At 40.9% G+C, this 22715-nt stretch overlaps 3 protein-coding genes across 5 annotated transcripts; 1 reads left to right on the plus strand and 2 right to left on the minus strand.

Moving 5' to 3' along the window:
- Window positions 1-564: 564 nt before the first annotated feature.
- Window positions 565-7979, minus strand: LOC127502235 (serine/threonine-protein phosphatase PP1-beta catalytic subunit-like). Its single transcript, XM_051875011.1, has 8 exons — window positions 7820-7979; window positions 6459-6590; window positions 5481-5711; window positions 4508-4612; window positions 4355-4426; window positions 4120-4271; window positions 3781-3915; window positions 565-2508 (listed from the first exon to the last, which is right to left on the minus strand). Exons 1-8 carry the CDS (start codon window positions 7869-7871, stop codon window positions 2404-2406), a joined length of 984 nt encoding a protein of 327 aa, XP_051730971.1. The 5' UTR covers window positions 7872-7979; the 3' UTR covers window positions 565-2403.
- A 907-nt stretch (window positions 7980-8886) lies between these two features.
- ypel5 (yippee-like 5) lies at window positions 8887-12096 on the plus strand. 3 transcript variants are annotated; one of them, XM_051875027.1, is made up of 3 exons: window positions 8887-9052; window positions 10696-10852; window positions 10975-12096. In XM_051875027.1, the coding sequence occupies exons 2-3, from the start codon at window positions 10712-10714 to the stop codon at window positions 11197-11199; spliced, it is 366 nt and encodes a 121-aa protein (XP_051730987.1). In that variant the 5' UTR covers window positions 8887-9052; window positions 10696-10711; the 3' UTR covers window positions 11200-12096. The 3 variants fall into 3 exon arrangements, with proteins under 3 accessions (XP_051730987.1, XP_051730986.1, XP_051730988.1); XM_051875026.1 differs by lacking the exon at window positions 8887-9052 and adding an exon at window positions 9591-9757; XM_051875028.1 differs by lacking the exon at window positions 8887-9052 and adding an exon at window positions 9755-9923.
- A 1209-nt stretch (window positions 12097-13305) lies between these two features.
- On the minus strand, window positions 13306-22507 carry LOC127502220 (BTB/POZ domain-containing protein 9-like). The gene is made up of 11 exons (XM_051874949.1): window positions 22263-22507; window positions 21930-22124; window positions 21289-21652; window positions 19263-19530; window positions 18826-19045; window positions 18588-18707; window positions 18240-18349; window positions 17961-18150; window positions 16541-16648; window positions 14100-14178; window positions 13306-14016 (listed from the first exon to the last, which is right to left on the minus strand). The coding sequence occupies exons 2-11, from the start codon at window positions 22115-22117 to the stop codon at window positions 13963-13965; spliced, it is 1701 nt and encodes a 566-aa protein (XP_051730909.1). The 5' UTR covers window positions 22118-22124; window positions 22263-22507; the 3' UTR covers window positions 13306-13962.
- Window positions 22508-22715: the final 208 nt, after the last annotated feature.

A 22715-nucleotide genomic window follows, 5' to 3' on the forward strand; every position in this document is an offset into this window, starting at 1 on the left:
TTCCAGAGATGAGGCATGAGACACAGCTTGAATTCAAACTGATTGTTAATTCCCTATAATTTCATGGGTGGCTATACACTGAGTCATAAACAGAATCTAAATAATTAACTCATCAAAACCTCCCCATTAACCCCACCGCTTCTCAAAACTACTCATATACTCCTACCCAGATAGCAACATGATGTTGGCCCAGATCCAGCCCGCATCTAGTACGTGTGGATTTCATTTCTAACTTACAAGTGTGAAACGTTCCTTTACCTGTGGGCTTTAGAATGACAATAACCCGGGGTTAAGAGCCCTTCTGTGTGACCAAAACTAAATGAATAAAGTCATTGTATTGTGTATCTGACGACACCAGTTTTTTCTTCTTGATGATTGTTGGCACATATAAACTCAACAGGACAAATTTCTGCTGTTCCAGCAATCACATCCACCTTAGTTTACAGGATTGACACTAGTCCTGAGATAGACATTATTTCTTTATGGTGTAAGAACTAATGACCAATGAGTGTGTTGTGCATCATATATTTAAAAGATCCCAAGGAAAAAAAAAACACTCAAATGTCAAAACACTTTATGGTTTTATTTTTAGGTTGGAATGTCACCACAAAATTTGTGGTTTCCCTGCCACTTGCTGTGGCAAATTTTTCACTGAAATAATTGTTAAAAGATGCAATAAAATATTCACAGGTCATTTCTTAAGACCGTTTCCATCTAATTTGCTCAAATTAAAATCTAAGCAAGTACCAGTGAGACGGACGGCTCTCCGGTCCTCTTCACAGAGTCAACAGCACAATATCATTTATTACAATTAACTCTTTCCCCGCCATTGACGGAATTTTTCCGCTTTCAATGTTTTCACTGTTATACAGTAGGGGGCGCTATTACGCATTTTCTGAAAGAGTTCTGAATCTCCGGATCAAAACACAGGCGAAGAAGCAGAAACAAGAGATAAAAGCATCGCTTATGCACACTGTAGTCTTTGGAAAAAAAAAAAAAGCATCCATGATGCTAAAATAAAACGCTTTTTGTTTGTTTGTTTAAAAGCAAAATATTCTGGGGGCTTTAAAAAAGGTGTTGTGAAAATGATCAAAAACGCTGCTGCTGGCTGGCAACTTTTTTAAAACACGCTGGCGGGGAAAGAGTTAAAAGAGTTTGAAACGAATCTCAAAACTCATTTTGAAAATGTCAAAAATATTTGCTGTCTTTGTAGTGAAGTAATATTTACTTACAATTTCATTCAAACTCAAAGTCTAATAAAAGCCTTAAAGAAGCTGTAACACAAAATTTCAGAAGCATGTTATTTTTGAACTCTAATTTTAACAGTTAACATGGGTCGCAAACCGTTAGTATCAGTTTGCAGAAAGGGTCTTAAGTTTATAACTGAGAGCACATCAGACAACGACTCTTAAACCCAAACCGAAGGCAGACTGCAGGAAACACTCCTATAGAATAACAGATATTACTGCCGTCACTCAGAGTCCAGTTTGAACACTCTGAACACACACAGGATTACACAGCAAAACAGATCAAATACACGGTTTTTCATGCCAACAATTTCAACTGAATCAGTCTGTAGTGTTTAATGTACACTACTGAGCTTTTGTGCCAAAAGTGACCCAAAAATATTTGAATTAATTCATGAACATCGTTAAATTAGATACAAAATATCAAAGCCAGTGTCACTGACAGGAAAGAAAGACACACAAACACACTGTACAATGTGTGTTGTGTTTGAACTGCTAAATCAATAGACGTGGACAGTGTTGTGAGTGTGTTTGTGGTTAGTTAGTTAGTTAGTGGATGATGCTGCTAGTTAATGTGATTCTCTACATCTGTGTGAACTTTAGCAGAACTGACTTCATACATCCACTAAAATCACCAAAACACCAGCTGACTCTTCAAACATCATCAAGAAAAGTGACGTCAGTGAAGATCCTGCAGATGCAGACACCGAATCACATTCACACATTTACAAGTGTAAAGTGTCTAAATTATTTTGCTGCAGTTATATTCATTTTACTTATTAGCAGAAAGTCTCATGAGATCTGCCCGATGGGCGACACAACACTGTTGTTCAAGAATAAGATTGGAATCGTGTGAGAATGATCTGTCCCAGTGTGCCTCAGATGAAAGGATATGTACAGGAAACAGGTAATATTCACACCCCTCACAATCTCCAAACACACACACATCATATTTTCTCTGAAGCACAGTCCAGATTGTGCAATATATGAAAGTACTGGAAAACACACAGCCAGATAATAACAATTATTAACAGAAACGCCAACAAAACAAGCAAATCAAGAGCGACGAGCGGTGACAATGTGTGTGTGTGAGTGTGTGTGAGAGAGAGAGAACAGCTGGACATGTGCAGGGGCTTCTGGGAGGACGTCTTACGCCTCACCTCTTCTTAGGGGCCGGAGCTGTGCGCGGCGGGGTGACGGGCCGCCCTGAACTCACCCCTCCATACTGGTACTTCGCCTTCTTCTCAGAGGGCTTCAGGATCTGCATCACACACACACACACACACACACACAGACAGACAGTGAGGACGTGTCTTCACTGTAGAGGCCGAGTCTTAGACTATAAAGGGCATGATCTCGATTCTGATTTGGACATTCTTCAGTATGTGATCCTACATGACATACAGGTCTGATGACCTTACATCTCATATCTGAATAGAGCATTGCAGGGGTGATGTGTTTCTGTAGGCCAAAACCCAGGAACGAGTTGCATTTTAGCACTTTTAGTTCCATCGTCCTGAAAACAACGTGTTTTTTGAATGTGGTTAAATGCCTGAAATAAGGTCTGTGGTGAACACAAGCTCAATATGTTTTCACGTTTTATTCTACAACATAAATGTCATCAGTAACATCGCTTCAGTAACATCAGTACATCGCTTTCACAGTCTTGTGTTTATAAACACACTTCTGCAAACTCTTCTAACTCAAGCTTTAAGGGAAAATGTTCTTAAAGGGATAGTTCACCCAAAAATGAAAATTATCCCATGATTTACTCACCCTCAAGCAATCCTAGGTGTATATGACTATCTTATTTCAGATGAACACAATCGGAGTTATATTAAAAAACATCCTTGCTCTTCCAAGCTTTATACCAGAAGCTAGCTATTATAGTTAATAAAGTTTTAAATATGGATATTTTTCTTACAAAAACACATTGCTTTGCTTCAGAAGGCATTTATTAACCCCCTGGAGCTGTGTGGGTTTTATTTTTAATGGATGGATGCCCCACATTCACTACCATTACAAAGCTTGGAAGAGCCAGAATATTTTTAATTATATCTCTGATTGTGTTCGTCTGAATGAAGATAGTCATATACACCTAGGATGGCTTGAGGGTGAGTAAATCATTGGATAATTTCATTTTTGTGTGAACTATCCCTTTAAATAAAGACTGAAAGAGTTGTTGAAGCTTAATGATGGTAACATTAAAGTTTATTTTCTGCATTAATCCAAAAGCAAATGGAAAATCCTACTGGGTTTCTGTTGAGGGAACCAGAGTGACATGAACTTACAATACTACCTCATCACTGCAGCACTGCTGTATATGTGACCTTTATACCATTCTAGATTGACACTTATCACGATTCTGTGCTGATGTGAGTCAATCCAAAGACTTTACATACGGTGGTCACTTGGTTAATATGGAATACAGTCGCAATGGTAGTTCGTGGAGAGAAAGTGAGGTGTTATGAAGTATTACAGTGAATGGTATCTGAGCACTAAGTCTGACTGTCTTGAAGGGTCTTTGTGTTACCTGGAAAGAGCACATGAGGGACTCATCCACACTCATCATGCCGCCAGCGTTATCAAACTCCCCGCAGTAGTTGGGTGCCGAGAACAGCGTCACGAGCTGCCGCTTAGCAAAGAACTCATATCCGTCTTCAACCACCTACCGGCATGATGGAGGAACAGGGCAAAGCATGCGAAAGAACAGATACTGTAAAAACTAGAGGTCTGGGAGATGGAAAATACAGCCGATAAGCGATCAATCGACCATTAGTAATCTGTAAAACTGATATATTTTGGTTGACCTCCAGTAAAAACATGGTATTGCCATTAAAAGCAGAATCGTTATTCTGATTATAGAGGTCACCTGGTGAGCTCTGCAGATGAGGTCCAGGTCATGACGGTTGAGAAACTTGCTGACCACGTCGGCTCCAAACGTGAAGGACACGCCCCTGTCGTTCTCACCCCAGCCCTGGACGTCTTTATCCGGGTCTGACCACAGCAGGTCACACAGCAGGCCTGAAACACACAGACATGAGCCGCAGCGCCACACACACACACAGAGCGCAGGAGGAAGTTCTCACATGACTGATGAACGGCACCTGTGTCGGGCACGTCAGTCGGCCTCATGATGCGCCGGATCTGCTCCATGGACTGCAGGTCTGGAGAGAGGCCTGCGGGAAGAGCAGAGCACAAACACCTCAAGACATCTGTGGACGATGAGGATCACTCTTCATAGTGAGGTGAAAACACACCTCCATGACAGCAAAAGATCTTCTCGTCGATAATGGCGGCGATGGGCAGACAGTTGAAGCAGTCGGTAAAAGTCTTCCAAAGTTTGATATTAAACCTGCGTTTACCTGAAAGACACAAAGACAGATGACACTTTTTGCTGAGCACTGGTCCTGTATTCTTAAAAATAAAGGTTTCAAGAGGGGATTTTCACAGCGATGCCATAGAAGAACCATTTTTGGTTCCTTTCAGTGTACAGTTCTTAAAAGAACATTTTTTTTCTTAATGTGAAGAACATATTAATAATCTAAAGAACATTTAATGCTAATAAAGAGCCTTTTCTTTTATATTTTTAATATAAGTGCTTCTATTATGCCCTTAGTCTTGATGTTGTTTTTGGGCTCTACTAGAACAGGTTTTCCTGCTTGAATGTTGATTATTTTCCTCATATTCTCCATTGTTCAGCTCCTCTCTTCCCAGTCTGTCAGTAACGCTCTGTTTAGTTCCGGTCTCTATGAAGCCCCTCCTTCTGAAAAGCAGAATGTGCTCTGATTGGTCAGCTGCAGCAGGGTGTGGTGATTGGTCAAGTGCTTCGAGCGTGTTTGGGAAATTTCCTGCCTCTTACCATAACCACCAGTTTCAACACACTACTAACTAACTCAACCCCACCCCTTTATTCTGCATATTAATTATTTAAATGAGGAATATTGTGAAGAAAACTCAAGACTACAATGGAGGCGTTTCAGGGAGTTCAGAAACACTGACACTGATATAGAGAAGAACTCAAACTGGAGGGACTTTGGAAACTTTTTTCATGCTCAAACAGCAACAAAGACAGATGAACATGGGAAAAAGCAGAATAGATCCTCTTTAAAGACAAGAGAAAAAGCATTTTTTTTCTCCTGAAATACACCCAAATCATCTGAATTCCTCTCATGGAACAGGCCGTGTGTGTGTGTGTGTGTGTGTGTGGTGGATGATCTAAGAGGCTCTTACACTCGTCATAAAACCCATAGATGCGGTTGATGGAGGCACATTCGTGGTTGCCGCGGAGCAGGAAGAAGTTCTCGGGGTATTTGATCTTGTACGCCAGCAGGAGGCAGATGGTCTCCAGCGACTGCTTCCCTCGGTCCACATAGTCTCCCAGGAACAGGTAGTTGGCTTCCGGAGGGAAACCGCCATACTCAAAGAGCCGCAGCAGGTCTGTGTACTGACCGTGGATGTCACCTGAGGAACGGGAGGATGAAGAACACAGAGGAAAGAGGCATTTAGTGTACGGTCACATCAGAGAACATTTGCTGATGAGAGTTAGTTGACAAAGTTACTTATAGTTAGTATAATGTCTAAAGTGTACTATAGAGTGACTACTAATAAAAACTGTAATAGTATCTCAGTGATACACACTGGTTAGTGGATGATGCTGCTAGATAATGTGATTCTCTACAGCTAAGAGAAAAGCATTTGTTTGATTTTCTATATCTAATGCAACCACATTCATATTTTAATTCATATTTTACATGTTTCTTAAGTTTTTAAATATTTTAGGACCATCAGGATGTCTTGCACTGACATCCAGATGTTTTACTCTTTTGTAATTCTTATTGCTTAATAAGGTGTTTTAACTGTAATTAACGTAATCTTTGTTACATAACAATAACGAGTGAGACTGTCAGATTAAAGCAATGAGAACTGAGGGTTTAAATGTCAAGAAATCTGTCACTAAAAATAGGCTTCATTTTCTGTCAGCAGCCTTTGGTTTGTCCTAATCACTAATTTCTTGAAGTGTAAAAATGATCATGACAGGTTTAATGAGACTCATCCCGTGTGTGTCCTGTGAAAAGAGTGAGTAACGGTAAAACCGCTGCGACTCCATCCTGACATTTCACATGTAACTTTAAGATGTTTGACATGTTTCCACATGCACTGACCCGAACCCAGCACAGAATGTGAGTGTGAGGAGGACAGCAGACTGACCACAGATCTTGAGTGGTGCCTCCAGCTCCAGCAGGATGGGCTGACTGAGGAAGATCTCTCGAGATTTGATGCACAGCCCTCGCACCTCCGCCTCCGTCATCTGCACCACCTTCCCAGGACGACATCCTCGCACTGCACACACACACACACACACACACACACACACACACACACGTTGGTACACCTATCATTATGAGGACATTATGATACAAACCTACCGATCACAGAAAACTTTCTGCATTTTTACATTTTTAATAAAAAATGGTTCAGTATGTTTATTTAGCAATTTGAATTATAAGGACATTGGCATATCCTAATAATGTAGCAGGCGTGGCCTGATGGCGTGTTTACTGTCAAGAGGGCGGGGCAACCTGTCACTCACATGAGATCCACCAATAGCAAACCACAACCATCCAATCAATTCCCCATGGACAAAATCTAGCCACACCCTACATTTGTTTCTTGTTCCAGGAGCCGTTTCACTCGGATATACGCTACAATCAGTGATGCCTGCCAAGTCGGGATCGGGATACTTAAACACTGTTGCCGCGGGTTGTTTTTCATGTCTGCAGGTTGAAGCAACCCCAAATAACATGATATTTAGCCCCTGGAATGCAAATTTTACTAGAAGAACCCCATCAAAAAGTGGATTTTATTCCCCTTAACCCTGATTTTTACCGGGGGACCGGGACCAGGGACCCCCCCCCCCCATGAAAACCTGGCAACCCTGACCACAATAGGGAAGAAAAGACTAGTGCAACTTCCCTTTCATGCAGACTTTAACCAGATATGATGCAACAAGTTTCCAGCAACAAGTAATGTGTGTGTCCACACAGAAAGAAAATGTTGCACAGCCAATCAGAACACACATGATGCTCAACATAAAGTCACGTGGATAAGGATAATAACTGAATGATAGGTGAGCAAAAAACGATCAAAAAGATCACAGGATTTCATGTCATACGTGTAGAATATGTATACTGCACAAAAAAAAGAAATAAAAAAGAGATAAACACACAATTAAATAAATGAAGCAATTGGGGAATTATATTCTAATTTTCATACAATTGTTTACTGATGGTTTCAGATCAGTATCAACAAACTAAAAGCTGAGAGGCATCAGCACGCATTAATCTAAAACCTCTGACAAAAATCATTTTGATGAAACATAAAAGCAGAAAAACCCAAAGTGACGGAGACAGCCACAGAAGAGCATATAAACACAGGCAGCTGTCGGTCGACCTGACAGAGAATAACAGCGCCTGACTGAAATCAGAGCTCATCCGCGGCGTGACCGACACATGAGCCTCAAATACAGCCGGCTCAGAGCCGTCTGATATGCGCTCCTGAAGCTCCTTTACCTTCCAGCAGTCTGGAGATGATGCTGTCTACGTTCAGATCTCCCTCCGCCATTTTCCTGCAGTCATTCCCGCGACTGTGGGTGTTCGATCAGCTGTTTCAGAGTCGACTCCGACTCCAGGAGTTGGAATCGACTCTTCGACTCACTTAGGCCTACTGTACATCAAAAAAGGGTTAGGATAATACAATATTGCAGTCGTTATTCCCACCGATATTTCTCTTATTAAAACAACACACTTTTAGCATGACTGTCCAAATTATTGATGATATTACCTTGAAATGAGTAGCCAATACTTAATTTTACAGAGGTGAAATTCACGAGAAACAGCCGTGGTCGAATATGTCAGAATAAATAAATAAATAAATAAATAAATAAAACGAGAAAGAAGTGTTCTTTACTGAATTCATCTCATTATAACGGCCGGATTCATCTCATGATGCCGCTAAATGACCATAGACGCTTGGACAGGAGGTATAGCCTGCAAAAAATACAAAAATATATTTTTTGATGTGTTTATTCTTGATATGAGATTATGATTTATGATTAAAGATTATGATGTTAACATGGAAAACCAAATAAATATTTATCGTCATGAAACTTCAATCAGAATATATCATATAATTCATGATATAGTTAACAAGTTTGTGAATATTTTGAATAAAAAAGGGAGGAAATAAACGCGATACATATCTGTCATAGTGTGGCTAACGCGTCGCCTCTTATTTAATAAACGAATGAAATTAATGCTCTGCTAGTCAATACGAGATGATTCATTTGTAGGTACATGATGTGATGTTTCAAAACAATATCGACCCTAGCAAAAAGTGCCACCAAATTACACCTATGCTCACAATTTTCAACACAATTAAAAATATCCCAATAATATTTTAATATCCTAATAATATTGATGGTCATTTTTGATATGAATAATATTATTATATATATTATAAATAATATTGTTACTCGTAAAAATGAATTCCTGATAAAATGAACTAGTAAAAATGGAATTGTAGATATCTATAATTCATATCCTGCAAATGAATAAATATTAAAACGGCTTGCCATACATCATCAGTGCCCGTGCGATATGCGCATGCGCAGGACAAAACCGGATGTTGACAAACATTCTTCTCGCATGAGACTGACACTGACAGAGAAGACAGAAAGAGACATTACAAAGCCTACAAGTGTCTCTTATCTTCCTGAAACTTCGTGATTCATCTGGCAGGAAGCGGTGAGATTACGCGCAGACACCGGCTGATTCTGTGTGAAGTGATTCTTGTGTTTGGTTTGATATTTATCGTCATGAAACTTCAATCAGAATATATCATATAATTCATGATATAGTTAACAAGCTTGTGAATATTTTGAATAAAAAAGGGAGGAAATAAACGCGATACATATCTGTCATAGTGTGGCTAACGCGTCGCCTCTTATTTAATAAACGAATGAAATTAATGCTCTGCTAGTCAATAGGGATGATTCATTTGTAGGTACATGATGTGATGTTTCAAAAAGTGATGGGGACAATATCGACCCTAGCAAAAAGTGCCACCAAATTACGCCTATGCTCACAATTTTTAACACAATTAAAAATATCCCCATAATATTGATGGTCATTTTTGATATGAATAATATTATTATATATATTATAAATAATATTGTTACTCGTAAAAATGAATTCCTGATAAAATGAACTAGTAAAAATGAAATTGTAGATATCTATAATTCATATCCTGCAAATGAATAAATATTAAAACGGCTTGCCATACATCATCAGTGCCCGTGCGATATGCGCATGCGCAGGACAAAACCGGATGTTGACAAACATTCTTCTCGCATGAGACTGACACTGACAGAGAAGACAGAAAGAGACATTACAAAGCCTACAAGTGTCTCTTATCTTCCTGAAACTTCGTGATTCATCTGGCAGGAAGCGGTGAGATTACGCGCAGACACCGGCTGATTCTGTGTGAAGTGATTCTTGTGTTTGGTCACTGATGTTCAGCGCTGCGTTTCTCAAAAGAATCGTGAGCCCAAGTTGTTCATTGCCACCAGTGTTGACGATGCTTTTGGGAAACGTGTTACATCAGACATTTTGTAATGTATGTCTGTCCATTTAACACACTTCGATCAACGATCATCAGCTCGTTAGCAGAGAGATAATGAACTGACAGGAGAGACTGTCTAGAATCAAGTCTAGAATCAGACTAGTAATATTACATTAATTATTACAGTTCGTTGTTAATGCTTATAATAATTAATATAGTTCATTAAAACATTAGCATGTAGCTTTACATAGTTTTCAATTGAAGTCGGCAATGAACCAGAAATTTCTTCAATATTGTGATAGGCTATGTATCCGACTCGAACGAAAAATTGACTATTCTTTTTAATAGAGCGACATCTCTTCTTTGATGATGAGGGCGGAGCAACCTGTCACTCACATGAGATCCACCAATAGCAAACCACAACCATCCAATCAATTCCTCGCGGACGAAATCAAGCTCCGCCCTACATTTGTTCTTGTTTGAAAAGCGTTTCACTCGGATATACGGCACAATACAGAAGAAAAGACGAGCACAACTTCAGTTTCATTCGGATTCTAACAGGAGACAGGCAGGTTGCTGGATGACAGGGATCATTGCCCCGCCCTCAGGCCACTGCACACATCATCAGAGAAGAGATGTTGCTGGGGGGAGGGATTTAATGTTTTTGATTAAAGATTACAAGGGCACAAGCTTGTTTTAAAGTAATGATGTGAACGATTACTTAATTTAAAATAAACACTGACATAATACATACAAAAAGAAGAATTTTTATCATCACTTTGAGTAAATATTGTATTTTTTTGTATTGACTTTTTATGTTTCTCAGTGTTTGGAGTGCTGCGATGGGTCGAATCTTCCTGGATCACATTGGAGGGACGCGTCTGTTCTCCTGCGCCAACTGTGACACGATTCTGACCAACCGCTCCGAGCTCATCTCCACACGCTTCACTGGAGCCACCGGACGGGCCTTCCTCTTCAACAAGGTCACGTCACGTTCTGACAAACACATGACTAAACCTGTATCTCCACAGCTAAACCTCAGCTCTTCAGCAGGTCTGTCAGAGGTCTTTCAGCATGACTGAACGAGCGTGTCTTCATCTCTCAGGTGGTGAACTTGCAGTACAGCGAGGTGCAGGACCGTGTGATGCTGACCGGCAGACACATAGTGAGAGACGTCAGCTGTAAGAACTGCAACAGTAAGCTGGGCTGGATCTACGAGTTCGCCACCGAGGACAGCCAGCGCTACAAGGAGGGCCGCGTGATCCTGGAGCGGGCGCTGGTGCGGGAGAGCGAGGGCTTCGAGGAGCATGTGCCGTCTGACACCTCCTGATCCACGGACACACGTCACAGTGACCCTCCCCAGCCGGCCTTACGAGCTCCGGCCCTGAACACTGGGATCAGAAACGCTGAGGAGACACCTGGACGTTTCACAGCAGCTCCTCAATGCCTGCGCCGCAGAGACCCGTGACACGCTGGAGCGCTTCCACACGTCATACTGCAGCCTTTCCACAAGATGGAGCCGTTGAGTGTCACATACACACACGCTGCAGAGTTATTATATACACAGTCCCTCATGTCATGTGCACCGCTCCACAATTATAATCTAAAACCATAAAAAATATTTTTGTTAATTAAAATAAAAATAAACTGAAAAAAGTGTAAAAAACTTATTTTACTTCAAGTTGCCAAAGAAAACTTTTCTCATTTTTATTTAGCTAAATAACTAAAATGGAAGAAAAAACTTTAGACATTTAAAAAAGACAGAAATGCACAACAAAATAATTTTAACTAAAATGAAAATGAAAAATATTTACGTAAAAAACAATTTCAAAATATTAATAAAAACTATAATGCCATATTTTTATCATATAACTGAGCCAGACGCCTGACTGAGGTTTTGCACATTTCACTTCATAGTTCAGCAGATTTTCTTTTCTTCTTTAGTAAATATATTCTCTTTATTGATTTGATCTCAATAAACTTGTTTTAATGCTGATTTAGTGTTAGTGCCTCTTCATTTAATCAAGTAATGTGCAGATCACACCTGAATTACTTACAGCCGGACATCTGCCAATCCTGTTTTGATCTCAAAATTATTTTTGTGAGAAAATACAAAATATCCATTAAAGAAAAAACTCTATTCATTTGTAAGTAATTTGTAAGTATTTATTTTGCACAAATGAACTGTTTAAAAAATAAATTCAGGAATAAATGATGAAGAATATAAGATGTGATCCCTCTGGGTCATTTGTGTTTGTTTGTTCATTTTCTCCTCAGGTTCAGTCCTCCATATGAAACAGTGAGACACAAACCTTCAACTTATTTAGTATTCAAAGTTTTACTGTGTTTTACTAAGACCAGAAATCACTCGTCACATATTCAGTACAACCAGAAAAACTGTCCAATCCAGTTTATTCAACTTTAACATACAATAAAAAATGCAAAGGAATTCATTCCTACAAACAGGTTTAATATGATTCCAAGTTTTCAAAGAAATCCAACATGCTTACAGCACCTTAATTTTATACATATCCTAATTATACAGATTACATATTTGTCAGTTGTCAGACATGATTCAATATGTTGCTGTTAAAATGAGATTTGTCTAAAGAGACGCAAAACACATTGCAAGGTACATAGGTTATACCTACTTTGTAACTGGTTTATGACATAATGTAGAGGGAATTTGCGCTATTTATTATTTAGTGTCTGTGTCTGTCATGCTCATATTAGTATGAAAGTCATCATGAAACAGAAGTTGTGCTCGTCTTTTTTTCTCTATTGTGCTGTATGTTGAGTGAAACGGCTTCTGGAACAAGAACAAATGTAGGGCGGGGCTTGATTTTGTCTGTGGGGAATTGATTGGATGGTTGTGGTTTGCTATTGGTGGATCTCATGTGAGGGACAGGTTGCCCCGCCCTCTTCATCAGAGAAGAGATGTCGCTGCAAGAGGGAGGAGAAGATATTCTGATTCAAGATTACAACAATGTGCACCGATAAATCATTTAGAATAAACACTGCATAAGAATTGTCCATTTTGATTTCATGGTGACTTAAAGCAATATAAGATAAATGATTTTAATTTTTTACACATATACAAAAACCTGATTTTTTGCGATCAGCAAGTTGAGACCTCGTATCATATCAAATGGTTATCAGCTCGTTTTGATAAGTGGCTGATTGTTTGAAGCATTCACAGAACCCATCTATGAAAAGGGTTTTTTGTATCCATATTTGACCTCGAAGAATCGCGCACCCATTTGCGATCTCTGTTCCTCCCCCATGGACCCCACGTTGGGAACCACTGCTCTGATCTGATCAGAGAAATCACATGACCAGGTGTGAATAGTCCCTCATTCTTAGTGAATCTGCCTTCAGTGTAGATTCATGACTACAGTTATAGTTACTCGCTAAATTCAAAACATAACTCGGTGTGTATTTTTTGGAAATCAACACTTTATTGATGAGTGAGTTCAGCAGATACAAACCGAGAGAAATATGCGCCGCTTCAGTCTATTTACAGCCTTACAAAATGTGCACCTGTAGTGTCTGTAGAGTCACGACCAGCATCAGATCAAACACAGACACGCTGGAAGACTGCTGGAGTTCAGAGAGCCGAGGACCAACTATCCATCTATTTCTAGGGCCATTATCACCGCACGTAAAAAAGTTGAGGAAAAGTCTAGAAATACAACACTGAGCAGAGTAGAATATCAATTATACTTTGATTCAATTAGGATCAAATACAATGTGTATTTAATATGTTTGGATGAATCATATTAAAACTCAACGGAATAAGTGTTTCGGTACGCCACCATTCCTACAGCGCAACAGAATATATTATAGGAGAAAACATTTTCTTGAATAAATACGTTTTGTGATGCTTCAGATCAACTGACATTTACAATATCAAGAAAATTATCTACTAATAAATAACACTTAAAATTAACAAATCAACCATTAAAATCTGGGCAATACAAATGAAACATGAGCCGATAGCTTATTGAGAAGCCGAAGCTGTGCTGATGGTCAGGAGGAGACGGTCCTGAGCCAGTGTGCAGTTCAGCACCGCTGACGGTTACGAGGTCTGATGTCACGGGCTGCCCTCCAGCTGTGATGGACACTCGAAGTGCACACAGTGAAACACCTGAGGAATCATGGGAAGAGGTCAGGTCAGGGAGAAACCAGCACTTTGATTCTGCAGGGCTGTTATTCAGCTCACGCTCTCACCTCATTGGCCGTGTTGTGAGTTCCCACGATCCGAATGAACGCCGCCGCGTGTTTGTCGAACGTGAGCGTCTGCCAGGATCTGATGATCACACAGATGATGTCACATTAAACATCCTCTACACACATTAATGCAGACTTACGGAAAATGATGCACCAAAATCAAAATTAGAGTTTGTACATAAATAAGTTTTATATAAATAGTTTTTATATCATCTTTTTAATGATATAATTGTTTCTAGTCCAATTTATTGTTGAAACAAACATTTAAATGGTTTAAATTTAATTTAAATGTTCTTGATGGATTTATTCAAACATACATTAATGAAGACAACAATTAATCTGTAATATAGTGCATATATTTATCAAAATGCTCCTCTCGAGTTATTTTTCTAGCTAACTATCAAGTTTATGGTCATTAAATGGCTTTTCTGACCTTTCCAACATGATTACGTAATGCATGGCGCATCACAGAGCAGTGCAAGACGAGCATTTGTGGTTAAAAAGTGTATAATTTTTTTATTTTTTTTTAGAAAATGGCCGATGGTTTCTCTAGATAAGACTCTTATTCCTCGTCTGGGATCGTGTAGAGCTCTTTGAAGCTGCACTGAAACTGACATTTGGACCTTCAACCCGTTGAACCCCAGTGAAGTCCACTATATGGAGAAAAATCCTGGAATGTTTTCCTCAAAAACCTTCATTTTCAGCTGAAGAAAGAAAGACATGAACATCTTGGATGACATGGGGGTGAGTAAATTATCAGGAAATTTTAATTCTGAAGTCAACTAATCCTTTAAACACTTATGATTGGCCATTGTAATCACGCTGGAAAGGTCACGCGTGACATAGTTAGAAGTACCGCGGTAGGGCGAAAAACTCCATCTCATTTTCTCCTCAAACTTCAAAATCTTCCGACATCATTGTTTTACCTTTTTTTTTATAAAGGCCATTTGAATTAGTCTTTGCACGTTTAGTTTGTAAACACTGGATCGGTACTTCCGCCTACGTCACGCGTAACCTTTCCAACATGATTACGTAATGCGTAGAGCATCACAGAGCAGTGCAAGACGAGCATTTGTGGTTAAAAAGTATATAATTTTTATTTTATTTAGTAAATGAGTGATGGTTTCTCTAGATAAGACTCTTATTCCTCGTCTGGGATCATGTAGAGCTCTTTGAAGCTGCACTGAAACTGACATTTGGACCTTCAACCTGTTGAACCCCAGTGAAGTCCACTATATGGAGAAAAATCCTGGAATGTTTTCCTCAAAAACCTTCATTTCTTTTCGACTGAAGAAAGAAAGACATGAACATCTTGGATGACATGAGGGTGAACTAATCATTTAAGAATCCACCGATTATCCATGAAAAGCGAGAGATCGATATGGTTAACCCAGTCTTTTAAGGCCCGTTCACACCAAGAACGATAACTATAAAGATAACGATGAAGATTTAGTTCTAGAAGTCGTTCTAAATATAAAACTGTCCACACCAAAGCTATAACGATAACAACACAGTGAAACTATATCATTGGGATCACTTTCAGAAAGATTTTTCCAGCTGTTGAATGATAAAACACTGACAGCCAATCAGAATCCATTCTATTTTAAAGGCTCAAATGGAAAGGCATTTTTTAAAAAGGCATTTAAAATGGCAGATGACATTGAGAGAAATTAATTGCCAAGGTCCAAAAAAAAGCCACCACTGTTTTGACAAGTCAAACCCGTTTTCAAGGATACTTTAAAGAAATGGATATATGGAAAACAATCGGTCATACCCTCGGAATAAATGGTGAGAAGTATTAACAATGAGATCATTATGCGAGGCTAGCAAACTGTGTAATAAAATTACCTCAGGTATCCAGCACTAGTTTCAACAACATTGTCTTGCTTCCTTTGAAGTTGCAGTGAAAAAGATTAGGTGTTGCTTTTGTTCCACTATATTGACTTCATCAGCTAAATTCACTGTTAGATTAGATCGATTACAGCACGCTGAGGACATCTGCTGGTTAAAGCCGTGTAAATGCAACAAGAACAACAAACATGTACACACACTTTGAAACCGCAGCATGCGAGAATAGAATAAACAGACCGTTCTCGTTCGTTGGTGTGGACACAAATATAGTTATCGTTGTAGTTATCTTTATAGTTACCATTATTGGTGTGAACGGGCCTTTAGCATCCACATGGCTGACATGTTTATCTGTTGTTGTTTGCAGGAAACAGACGCTGACCGTCAAAGCAGCATTGAAGCAGGCACTAATTAAACGTCACCGGTCAAAAACTGGTCAAATATTTTTGGTTGCACATATTCTGGTGCATCACTACTTGTTTAAATTTTCTGTCTTATCTTTGTTAGGTAAGCGATCTGAGAGTGAGTCCAAATGAATCTGCAGTATGAGTGTGTGCTCTTGAGCAGAGGATGACAGAAGAGATGCTGCTCACCGACAGGACAGTTTTGTGCGGTCCACCACTTTAGTCCACTGCTGCTGGTTAGTAGACACCTCGATGTAGTAACTGTACGAGCGTTCGTCACAGTCCCACAGCAACAGCCTGAAACAGCCAAGAAACACCGACAGGCATGAGTTACGAACACATAGAGAAATGTCTGACAGAATCAAGACACTTACAGTGACTCTGAGCATTGGAGCAAAGCAGAAACATGTTCTTGTTTCTCAGCTGAACACTGTGATACTGTGTGTTTATATCAGAACATCAGCTGGACACACATTCAGTGACACTTCAATAACAGCTGCTCAGCACAAAATCACTCATATTTACACTAAATGTGTTTCATCATAAATTTATTAGCACTGGCGTCACAGCATTTTACATTCACTCCATCATCTCCATCAGTTCATTTCACATGCAAAACACTTCAGTCTGAACTGTTACTACAGCAAATTTGGAGTCTAACTCAAACCCTCTAGCGCCACCAAATGTCCTAAGTTGCACTAATGTTTATGCTAAGAAACAAAATTATTTTTTCCTCTGATTCCTTGGATCAAGACGATTCAATTGCACCCTATGACATCAATTTCTGTCATGAAAATTTTCACCATTTTGAATTTTACAAAAAACGTACTTTTTCAAACTCCTCCTAGACCGTTGCTCCGTTTTCACAAAAATCAAATCCGATCATCTTTAGACCACGCCGACAAAAATTATGTTGATCAAGTTGATTCGTCAAATGTAAGCTTTATAGGTTTGGAATGACACGAGGGTGAGTAAATGATGACAGAAATTAAATTTTAATTTTTCAAATCTTCAAGGACTCCAGGAACCCAGAACTCAGAAAACGCACACTCACACACTCTCTCACACACACACACACACACACACACACACACACAGTTGTACCGCAGAGAGCTGATGACGTATGGCTGGGCCAGCTGAATGACACACACTCACACACAGTCTCTCACACACACTCTCACTCACACACCCACAGACTCACACACACTCACTCATACACACACACCCACACACAGTCTTACCGCAGAGAGCTGATTACATAGGGCTGGGCCAGCTGAATGACTCACATTCACACTCACACACACACGTTTGTTTTTGTGAATTGTGGGGACATTCCATAAGCGTAATGGTTTTTATACTGTACAAACCATATTTTCTATCCCCTTAAACCTACCCATCAAAGGAAACTCTGCACATTTTTACTTTCTCAAAAAAACTCATTCTGTATGATTTATAAGCCTTTTGAAAAATTGGGACATGGGGTAATGTCCTCATAAGTCACCCTCTCCTTGTAATACCTATATCATACCCATGTCATTATACAAACTTGTGTCCTGATGTTGCACACAGTCTCACACACTCTCACTCTCAGACACACACACAGTCGTACCGCAGTGAGCTGATGATGTAGGGCTGGGCCAGCTGAATGACGATGGCTCCGGAGCCCAGCTGATGACACGTGTAGCCCGAGTCCCAGTCGTAGTTGCGCGTGTCTCCGTTCAGGAGGGCGTTTCTGCAGCGACTCACGCCCTCGATCACGCTCGCAGACGCAGAGATGGTGGCCACGTTTTCACTGGGCACTACAGACACGTGCAGGACAATCCATTCATTCAAATATCACAAACTCAACGGATACAGATTAAATCTCAGCACTGACACCAAGACTTACCCAGCAGGCCTTTCTCCAGAGTAAACGGGCGGTTGGTGAACATGCACTCGAAGGCCACCAGATGGAAGACTTTATTGACGGTGTTGTGTGTTCCTACGATCCGCACGTACCTGAGACATGAAGACCACTGTTAAATACAGATGCTTCAGGAAACACAATGCTCTAATATCACAGTGTTTATTAGTGATGAGTTCTCTTTTTATATTTATAGCATATGATGGTAAAGCAATATCTGCAGTAATGGATTTGTCAGAGTTCGCCCAGGTTCATGTGATGCCCAGTGATTTGACACCTGAAAATCCAGAATAATATGAACTGTGGTCAAGAAGACTATGATCAATGCTTTACCTGCAGACACGAGGAGAGAAGAACAGATTCTGCCAGGAGCGGCACAGGAACTTGGAGTGATCCACCACTCGAACCCAATCCAGCTCATCCATGGACACCTCGATGTAATACGAGTACGAGCTGCAAGAGAGGAAGAAGACGAAGAACTCAAAAACATACAACAAGCTTTCAAACAAAAACAAGAAAAACCTCGATGATGACCAAGCACACTCTGGTGTGAGATCTTCGGGAGGCTCACCGGCTGTCTCGGTCCCACAGGAGGATGCGGATGTGGTTGATGATGAAGGCCTGGCCGAGTTTGATCTGGATCCCGGCGCGTCCGTCCTCCTCTATGGGGTGTCTGGAAAAGCCGTGGTCCAGGTCGTAGTTCTGCGTGTCTCCGTCGAGTAGCGCCGACTTCAGCTCGCCTTTGACCACCTGAGCGCCGTACTTCATGGTGGCGATGTTCTCCTCGGGAACTGCACACACACACACACACACACACACACACACACACACACACACACACACACACACACACGTCATTACGGTCACCCAGCGGCTCCAGAACACTTTTACACATTTTAGAGATCATGAGCAGCGAGCACAGCATGAATCATCAGTGTTTGTAGTTATTTCTCCCAGTGGCCTCTTGGATCGGAGCTGTTGTGAGTTTGTTGAAAACCTCAGACTTACTCAGCATGCCGCGGTAGTTCAGGTCCATGTCTCGGCTTTCGGAGCGCGTCTTGATGGCATCCAGAAGGTCATCTGGACTGACCAGACCCGAGGGACGCACCACGTTCAGCATCTCCGTCAGCGTCATGAGCGGCAGACGCACCGCTGACATCACTTCCTGTGTGGCCGGCCCTTCGCCATTCTGCCGACACCAGCGAGACAAAGCCTGGAAAATCTCCCGCTCGCTGGCTGCAAAAGAGTCTCGCTGAACGACCGTCAGCAGAGCCGCCTGTGGGGAAAAATAAAATAATCACATTTAAACAGGATAACACTGTGTCGCGACACCATAAAATGAATCTTTTCCTTGTTCTAACAGCATCATCTCAGGTACTGATTATATGCTTCATTTAATGCTAAAAGATTTTAATGCGAGTCTGAATGTCGTTTTGCGTGACCTTTATAGCCATACTAAAAACAATGGATAATTCACCTCAACAACAAGAACATTTAAACTAAAGATTGTTTCTGTCACTCAGTTTGTACTTTTAATAATGTTGAAATGGAATAATATTTATGAATTTGTTTATGAAATTATCCATTTGGTTGTGAGTGCAGTGCACCTGCAGAGAGACTCCGCCCACACTGTACTGATTGGCTGTGATTTTGGATTAATTTGGTTGCAAGTGCAGTGTGCTTATAAAGAGACTCCACCCACATGCTATTGTGATTGGCTACAATTTTGGATTGATTTGGATGCAAGTGCAGTGTGCTTGCAGAGAGACTCCGCCCACACTGTACTGATTGGCTGTGATTTTGGATTAATTTGGTTGTGAGCACAGTGTGCTTGCAGAAAGACTCCGCCCACACTCTTCTGATTGGCTTAGATTAGTTTGGTTGCATAATTTGTGTTGAATAATTAAAATATTTATTCAATAAGAAACTGCATAAAGAATGTGACGCACTTCTGAATAATATTTAATGAGAAAATAATGTTCATATGTGAGATTCTCAATTTCAGATTTTATTTGCTATTATTGCTTTAAACATTATTACCCTAATGACTGTGTGAAGTGAACTATTGGCAAGATGACGAAACTGATACTTTACTATTAGTTAACTTGTAGCCCACATGGCCTCGATTGGGTCACTACATTTTAATGAAATATTAAAGGAACACTCCCCTTTTTTGAAAATAGGCTCATTTTCCAACTCCCCTAGAGTTAAACAGTTGAGTTTTACAGTTTTCGAATCCATTCAGCCGATCTCCGGGTCTGGCGGTACCACTTTTAGCATAGCTTAGCATAGTTCATTGAATCTGATTAGACCGTTAAAAAATGACCAAAGAGTTTCAATATTTTTCCTATTTAAAATTTGACTCTTCTGTAGTTACATTGTGTACTAAGACTGACGGAAAATGAAAAGTTGCGATTTTCTAGGCCGATATGGCTAGGAACTATACTGTCATTCTGGCGTAATGATCAAGGAACTTTGCTGTCGTACCATGGGTGCGTCAGGCGCAATGATATTACGCAGCGTCCCTCACAAATGTCTCCATGGTTGCAAGGCACGCTCCCTGTGCAAGCAGGGGGTCACAGGCGCTGCGTAATATCATATCACGGTAAAACTCAACTGTTTAACTCCAGGGGAGTTGGAAAATGAGCCTATTTTCAAAAAAAGTGGAGTTCCTTTAAGGCTAGACACCACAGGTGAACAGGGTAAAAAATTAACTAATAGATATCGCCATAACCAGTTTAACCGGTTTATTAATCACAGACAACTGTTTTGTATTACAAGTTGAAATTTTATATTTGAATATGCAAATGAGGCATTATCTAATTAAATATGTCCTAATTTGCATACATTTCCAGAACAGAAGTCTGAACATTGGATTAAGCCATGTTCAAATTTCTTTTCATTTTGTTGAGTTAAAGGTCTTACAGAGTAACCATGTCACTCCTCCTGAAAACGGGTGTGTTTGCTTGTACTGCTGTTGGTATCGCTGTGTGAATATAATAAGATCATTCTCTCGTGTCCTGGAGTGCGCTACCTTGGACAGCGTCATGAACCCGTCTGACAGCAGGACGTCCGGAGCGTGCCGGTCCATGTAGCAGCAGCAGGCGGCGGAGAGGGCGCTCAGCGAGTACAGAGTGGCCACGTCGAACACCAGACACACGTTCTGCGTGTTGAGCACCGTCCGCAGGAACTCGGAGGTGGAGTCCTCCAGCAGCTGCAAGCCGTAGCGGTTGGCCAGGCCCAGGAAGTCCAGCAGAACATCCTCACGCGCGGAGCTGAGACTGGCTCTGCCCGTGTACAGATACTGCAGCAGCATCCCGAAGGCTTCGGCGCGCGTGTCCTCCAAACACACCTCGGCCTGCGACTGCGACTCCTTCATCCCGCCGTACAGAAGAGCCCTGAGGAAAAAGTCAAATGAAATAAATAAGAAGATCCTGATCACAGAAACTGATAGCAGACTTGGGTAAACAGGATCTAATCTTAATGAACTAGTTTGAAAGAAATTGTTTGAGGTGTTTAATAGACAGTCTGTACTCTGGATAGTGTTAGCAGTTTTTTATGTTTTAACAGTAGAGAAGATGACTTCGTGGTAATGCAGCTGTTCCGCACATTTTGAGTCAGGTGTGCTGGGGTCCACAGGACAGGTGTGAGAAGAGCTGCTATAAAGAACTCTACCTGAAATAGTGGCATCGTGCCGCGAGAATGACGCGATGTGCGGGAAAGCGCTTTTGCTCTACGAGAAAGGTGACGTCACTGTACTCCTGTCCCGACACCAGCGAGCCCAGCTGCTCGGACAGCAGGTGCACGTGATCGATCTCTGACACGGAGGGCAGCGGCCGCAGAGGGTGACTGTTGCTGCTCATCGCGCATCTGAGGAGGAGATTGAGCGCGACGCGTCAGTACACTGACATGATGAACACACACACACGCCACATATGCCATCATCACACACACTGATCACATCATCGATCGATAACCGGGTCCGTGAGAGAGCTGATGATCACATACCAGCAGCAGCTCGCGCTCTTTCTGCAGATCTCCGCCGTCCGATTCGATATCGATCCAGATTATAATCACAGTGGAATCGCAGCGAATACTGTGGATGTAATTTAAAAAACCGCTGCTATTTTGATGCTGGACATCTTGTGGAGCGACACTGGCCGATATGAACGTGACCCGGATGTTGATGTGTGTCGCCAGAAGCGGAGCGCACAGCAGCGCCCTCTGGGAGCCGGTCCTCCCTTGAAATCGGGTCTCTTATCAACTATCAGTTCAATATACCAAGTGCTTTTGATCGATATTAATTTAAAATGTGTATAGATTACTATATAGTGCATAATAAGCAAAATAAGCTATCAGGCTAATCGGGTATCTGTATGCTATGCTAGCACATAAGCTAACTCATAGAGGGTATGCATTGACGTCACTTTCCCGCCGGAATACACTCCCTCAGCCGGGATG

Source organism: Ctenopharyngodon idella, chromosome 20 (assembly GCF_019924925.1).
Source record: "Ctenopharyngodon idella isolate HZGC_01 chromosome 20, HZGC01, whole genome shotgun sequence".
NCBI classification, from domain to species: domain Eukaryota; kingdom Metazoa; phylum Chordata; class Actinopteri; order Cypriniformes; family Xenocyprididae; genus Ctenopharyngodon; species Ctenopharyngodon idella.

Bases quoted from the DNA above. Each gene is read 5' to 3' on its own strand.
- LOC127502220 (XM_051874949.1), bottom strand. From the start codon at position 22,117: ATGAGCAGCAACAGTCACCCTCTGCGGCCGCTGCCCTCCGTGTCAGAG. The intron at 19,531-21,288 runs GTAGCGCACTCC...TTTTCCCCACAG, and splicing joins GGTTCATGACGCTGTCCAAG to GCGGCTCTGCTGACGGTCGT. The intron at 14,179-16,540 runs GTGAGCAGCATC...TGTGATCATCAG, and splicing joins CGCACAAAACTGTCCTGTCG to ATCCTGGCAGACGCTCACGT.
- LOC127502235 (XM_051875011.1), bottom strand. From the start codon at position 7,871: ATGGCGGAGGGAGATCTGAACGTAGACAGCATCATCTCCAGACTGCTG. The intron at 5,712-6,458 runs GTCAGTCTGCTG...CCCGTTCCTCAG, and splicing joins GGCACCACTCAAGATCTGTG to GTGACATCCACGGTCAGTAC. The intron at 3,916-4,119 runs GTGACCTCTATA...TCATGCCGGTAG, and splicing joins TCATCTGCAGAGCTCACCAG to GTGGTTGAAGACGGATATGA.
- ypel5 (XM_051875027.1), top strand. From the start codon at position 10,712: ATGGGTCGAATCTTCCTGGATCACATTGGAGGGACGCGTCTGTTCTCC. The intron at 10,853-10,974 runs GTCACGTCACGT...TTCATCTCTCAG, and splicing joins GGGCCTTCCTCTTCAACAAG to GTGGTGAACTTGCAGTACAG.